General features: G+C 39.8%; 1 protein-coding gene across 1 annotated transcript; it reads left to right on the plus strand.

The window, feature by feature from the left end:
- The first annotated feature begins 5111 nt into the window (after positions 1-5111).
- LOC127085038 (uncharacterized) lies at positions 5112-5743 on the plus strand. The gene has a single exon (XM_051025606.1). It carries the CDS (start codon positions 5147-5149, stop codon positions 5678-5680), a length of 534 nt encoding a protein of 177 aa, XP_050881563.1. The 5' UTR covers positions 5112-5146; the 3' UTR covers positions 5681-5743.
- The last annotated feature ends 221 nt before the right edge of the window (positions 5744-5964 follow it).

Consider the following 5964-nt stretch of genomic DNA (forward strand, 5'->3'; position numbering starts at 1 on the left):
GGGTCTTTTTATAGTGCTTGGAGATGATGTCATTGATTGGATCATTGATGTTGATATCTTGCCAACGATGGGACTTAATGACATTAATTTTATTGTCCTTTCCATAGCAATTTAGGAGAGTATTCAATTTTCTCCATATAGAGATTCATACCATATTTAGAATACTTCATTGTTAAGTCTTGATATGATCTGTTAGGCGTGAATTGAAGTGCGCGGAATTCAGATTCTTCTCTTGGATCTTGGATTCTTCAGATAGTTGCCTAATGTGTTTTCTTCAGAAGTTCTTGCCTGATCTCTAATTAGATATTCTTCAGATGTATGGATCATCGGAGTATTCATTGTGTGGGATCCTTCAGGTGCAGAGTTTAAGAGTCTTCAGATGACATATACTATGGACATCGTTGTCTTCAGTGTCAGAGCAAATGCCTTTGACTCTAAAGCAGTTGTTCTGGACTATTGTGACGTCAGATGTTGTATCATCAGATTCTTTTTCATTAGAGTCCTGCACACTTAGAGAATTTTATTTGGGTACAAAAAATGTTTCATCCTTTGATATCATCAAAACTTAGAGATAAATTGCAGACCCAAATTCTTGTTCTAACAATCTCCCCCTTTTTGATGATGACAAAACTTCAGACTGTTGATGAAACAATGATACTTCATAATAATTAAAGGAAAATCATTTCAGAGTCAGATATACTATGACTCCCCCTGAGATAAGCAAGCTCCCCTTAAATCTGAAACTTTAGAAGGTTTAGAGTTTCTTACCAGAGCCTCTTATGTTACTTAGCTTGTTTCTTAGATGTTTTGCTTAGATACTTCCTGCAAGAACTTAGACTGCGCAATATATTAAGATTTTTAGAATGTAAGTAATGCATTATGAGACTTAGATATTAATTTCATCAGAAGGCTGTTTAATTATTTCTCCCCCTTTTTGTTTGACTCAAAAAGACAACCGAGAAAAAACATATAGTGCAAAATAAAATTTCATTAGATAAAGTGAAAGAGATATAGAGAGAGAGAAACATAAAAGCTAAAACACTTAGAAGAACAAAAACACAAAATATAAAGCCTGAGGTGTCTAAGGGTTTAGAGGAGGTGGCATCCTCTGAAGCAGCTGAGTCAGAAGAGTCTAAATACTAGAGTTAACAGAGTCCTGTTGATCTAGTCTAGCTCTCACAATCTATTGTTCCTTCTGGAGTTCTTCAAGAGTCTTGAGTGCCAGTGGCTAAAGATCAGAGTTAAAGGTCCTACCTTGAGACAAAGCAACTTCCTTTTCCTTGGTAGCTTCTTCCGCAGCAACGCGTGCTGCTTCGTCAGCCTTGGCTTTGGCTTCAACTTCAACAGCAGCAGCCTCAGTGGCGGCCTTTTCTTAGGCTTGTTTTATTGCTTTCTCTTCATCTTCCAGTCTTGCCTTTTCTTCAGCTTCCTGGCGTGCTTTCTCTTCAGCTTCTCTGGCCATAAGACCCTATAGCCTCTCCTCAACTTCTTTGATGTAGTCATTTTTGACTTATTCAGAGAGGCCTTTTAGCTTAAAGACCTCAGATGTCATCCATCTGAGAAATCCATTCTAGTGAATCCTCACTTCAGAGGGATTATCACTCAGGTTGGACTGTTCAGATAGTGATCTAAGCTTCAAAGTTGAGGATTGTAAAAATAAAGCAACTAACTCTTCCAGGGTGGGGAAGGTTGGTTCAGGTTTAGAAGATGGATTAATGGGTTCTAGTAAATTGTGGGTGAATTCAGTGGGAGGTTCATAAGGGCTTTCAGTTAGGGGTTCAAATGAAGGTTCTGTTTTAAGTTCAAAAGAAGAAGGCACATAGGTATCTAGGATAGATGGAGGTTGGTTAGATATTGATATGGCTTATAGTTGGGCCAATGTTGGAGATGAAATGTCGGGGATTTATGGCTATTCAGAGTCAGAGGGTATGTATAATATGGTGGTGAGGACGGAGTTGAAGATGGAGGTGAGATGAGTTCATTCAGAAGTAAGGCTTCGGATATCAGAAGTGTTGTTGTAATGAGGTTGAACTGTTGTAGAGGGAGAGAGGAAGGGTTAGAGTTCTGAGGTTCAGAGGAAGTTGGAATAGATATGGTGGGTTCATAGGGGTATAGGTAGAGGATGGGTGAGGTAGAGAGGAAGATATTTGCTTTAAATTATAATTTGAAGGAGTTTTAGAGGAGTATGACTTACTTGGAGTAGAAGAGACCAGAGGTGCAGGAGATCTGGTTATTGACGGTTCTCCCAGCTTTAGAGTCTTCGACTTCTTGGACTTCTCAGAAGGCTCTCTCTTCCTTTTCATAATGTTAGGTGGTTTCTCTAGAAGCTAGTCCACCGAGAACTCTGAGATATCCACCCCTTGAGATGCCATGTTCTAGAGGTAATGAACAATGACCTCTGGAGGATCTATCTTGGAGAACAGATAGAGACCATTAGGTATCTTTCTCTGACCCTTCAGAGCTTCCTAGAAAGTTTCCAGAGTTGGCTTGACCAAGACTCTCCCGATGATCCTCATGCTCTTTAGATTTTTGGCATTCAGAGGCTTGCCAACATCTACAGTCACATCTTCCATCAGGTTGTAGGATATCAGATGGTCTACCAGTCCGCTTTCAATCAGAACATCAGAGATGGGCCTTCCCATAGGAATGTAGTTTCTGGGCTTCATGTGGTTTCTTGTATCCCTGACTGAATCTCTCAGATACTTGAAAAGCAACATTGGCAGATTCAACTTGAGTCCTTTATGGAGGCAATACAGGATACACTTCTGATCTGTGTTGATGTAGTCATAAGAGTTTGAGGCTGGACGGTGGTGGATGGTACCCAAAATGATTTTCAACCAGACCCCCAGATTCTGGTGAAGTTCCTTGTTCTTGGATGATTTTCCTTCAGAGTTCTATTTGAAGATGGTTGGAACAATCTCCTGGGATATGTATCTTGCCCTAGGGTTTATGTTGTAGATTCTTCTTCCCCCGGTTTTCTCCATATTCAGGAGTTTTTCAATTGATTTCTCAGGGATGACCATCTTAACTCCCATAACATATGAGACTATACAATGGTCATCGCAATCTGCGAATCTCCAAAACTCTTTGACGAGGAAAGCATAGATGGGATGATAGAGCCTCTAAAAATAATTTCCCCAACCTTGCTTTTGCAGATCATCAATAAGATCAATTCCATTGCGCTTCATATTTTCAAAATCTACCAGAGATTAACATAGAACTTCTAGTTTCTCAAATGGTGTTGCAAGGTTGATGTGAGGAGAATGATCACGGACGTGGGGTTCCTTATAAACAGTGGTTGTTGTTGTAGTAGTTTCAGTATAAGTTTGTTGTGGAGCTTCAACAAGATGTTCATTTTCTTCCATTTGTTAAGAGTAGTTGTACACCTGTTGTTGTTGAGAATCCATTTGGAGAAGCTGAAGATGTTGTTGACTGTTTATGAAGATTGAAGAACTTTGATGAACTCAAAGATTGCTGATGAACTTGGAGAGAGTTTGAGCACAAAGGGGTTTGTGTAGGTTTGTGAGTGAAAAGTGTGAAAGTGAGAATTGTGAAAAATATATATACATACCTATCATACCCCGATTTTGGTCCTGAATTTTTTATGTTTGTTTAGCGTGCTTGGCCTAACCTTACTTTGGTTGTTATATGAGGATTGGTCTTGGTCCAAAGTCATGGTGTTTGTTCATGTGATTGTTAATGCACATATGGTCTTGGTCATCTGAACAATCAGGCTTCTTGTGTTTCAAGCCACTTGCTAGTCATGTTATTGGTTCATGGATACTATGTCAAAACCCTGACCTTATGGTCTCATTTCATGGTCTTGTTCATGTGCAATCAGTCAAGTTATTTTTCAAAAGTCAAACATTCAAGTCATAAGACAAAACAATCTGGAAACCAACTTCAAACCATTTGTTAATCCATTTCAATCTATTTCATCCATGTTTAAACCAGTACATATGATTCCATACAAGAAAAATACAAAAATCGACACTTTTGACCAATTGCTGACTTTGGTCAACAGTTGACTTTTTGGTCAACTTTGACCAAAGTCAACACAAATCCATTAAACCCTAAATTCTATCCACAATTGTCCATTGAATATCCATTTACAAAGAAGTCATAAAGGAAATACAAAGAAATGCTATTTGTTGACTTTGGTCAACAATTGACTTTTTTTGGTCAACTTTGACCAAGGCCAACTCACTTTTTTATACCACCTAAGACCTAGACTAATCTTCCTTCATTGATCCACCATCCAAAAGTCATGCTTGGGGTACTATGCTATTGGGCTTTGATGCGTTTCCAAATGTGGCTTCACATTGCATTTCAAATGGATTTGGCCTTGAACTCCTCTTGGTAAATGTCCTGCCATCATAATCCTATAGCAGGCCTAAATCTGTCATGAAATGAGGTAGCGTGCATTTAGTCTCATCTGTCCACTAGCAGTGTCACATAACCAAGAAAGACAACTTATGAATCTGACCGTCACCATGTTAAACCAGAATTATCAGCCAGGTCTTTGTATTGATAAACCTGGTTGCTTTACCTGAGCCTACAAACAACATCAGTGGTGCAACAGAACATCAGTTGGTAACCTGCAATGCCACGACACACCATAACACTATGAGACATATTTCAAACCAGATGTCAAACTGAATCAACATGGATACAGTAACATCAACTGATCTTGCAGCATGAAGTTTACACCAGCAGATATGCAAACCAAAACCAATTCAGCAAACAAGAACACCAACCTTTACCCTGCTGAACTGGCCCTGCATTCATCAATAACCAAATACCCTAATCACATGATCAAACATGGTACATACATGATTGATTTGGCAAAGCAATGCACATGAATTATGGTTTTGAACTAACCTTGACACACCTTGTACTAGCATCCTGTCATCATAGTCCTGCAGCTGCCAAATCGAAACTTGAATTCCATAAGGTCATGGCGTGATGACTGAACTTAGAGCAAATGATTTGAAGCAATTCCATTTGAACAAACTTGTACCACCAAAGCAACCATTTTGTACAGCCTGGAACAGGGCAGAATAATTTAATGCTTCCTTCCGCACGTTCCCCAACTTTGGGAAGTTTGTCGATTAGGCCTCTAATTCAGCTAGTAAATTCAACTGCGATGAACCAGCAAATGCATGCCTCGTTCCTTCAGCATCCGGTACGTGCTGGAAGCTCAACAGTCTCGCATAATCTTCAAATGGTTCGTCCAGATGCAAGCTTTCAGGCTGACCCCTCCATGTCATCTAGTACTTCCAAGTTACTTAGTAAGGAAGGTGATAGATCTTCCAAAGCTCCTGAGGATTGGACCAAAAATAGTAGTAATTATTCAAACATGTTCGCGGGATTAGAGAATATAGGCACGACTCGTGATATTCCAGAATCCTTCACTCGTCCGTTAAAGCTCACTAGATTGAATGACGAAAGGAAATCCTCTCTTGCTTCTGGGACTTCAGATGTGCCTGTCTCCAAAGGATCATCCTATGTTCTTGGAAGTAGTTTATTACCTGCGCCTGCAGTTCCTAAAGCAGAAGCAAGGCACCCTGACCAACAATCTTCACAGCTTCCATCTGACGTGGAGTTTGTTTTGCTGCAACAAGTATTGAATCTAACACCGGAGCAATTGAGTTCCCTGCCACCAGAGCAGCAACAATAGGTCATCCAACTCCAACAAGCTCTTAAGCGAGATCAGATGCAACCTGCATAACAAACAGAAACCAAGTCTAAGCATAATATTTGAAGCCTATGTCAAGCACATTAGCATTGTAGCAACCCATCCAAACAAGTGAACAAACCTTGAAATTTAAAGAGGTCCAGGATAGGTCTTTGGCTCAACCATCCAACCTGCATCGAGAGCATCATTATCCAAGGAAATGCAAAACCATCTTCATACCTGTAGCTGGCATCACCAATAGCACGACAATTCAGCATCTTAATTAC

This window comes from Lathyrus oleraceus, chromosome 5 (assembly GCF_024323335.1).
Source record: "Lathyrus oleraceus cultivar Zhongwan6 chromosome 5, CAAS_Psat_ZW6_1.0, whole genome shotgun sequence".
NCBI lineage: Eukaryota > Viridiplantae > Streptophyta > Magnoliopsida > Fabales > Fabaceae > Lathyrus > Lathyrus oleraceus.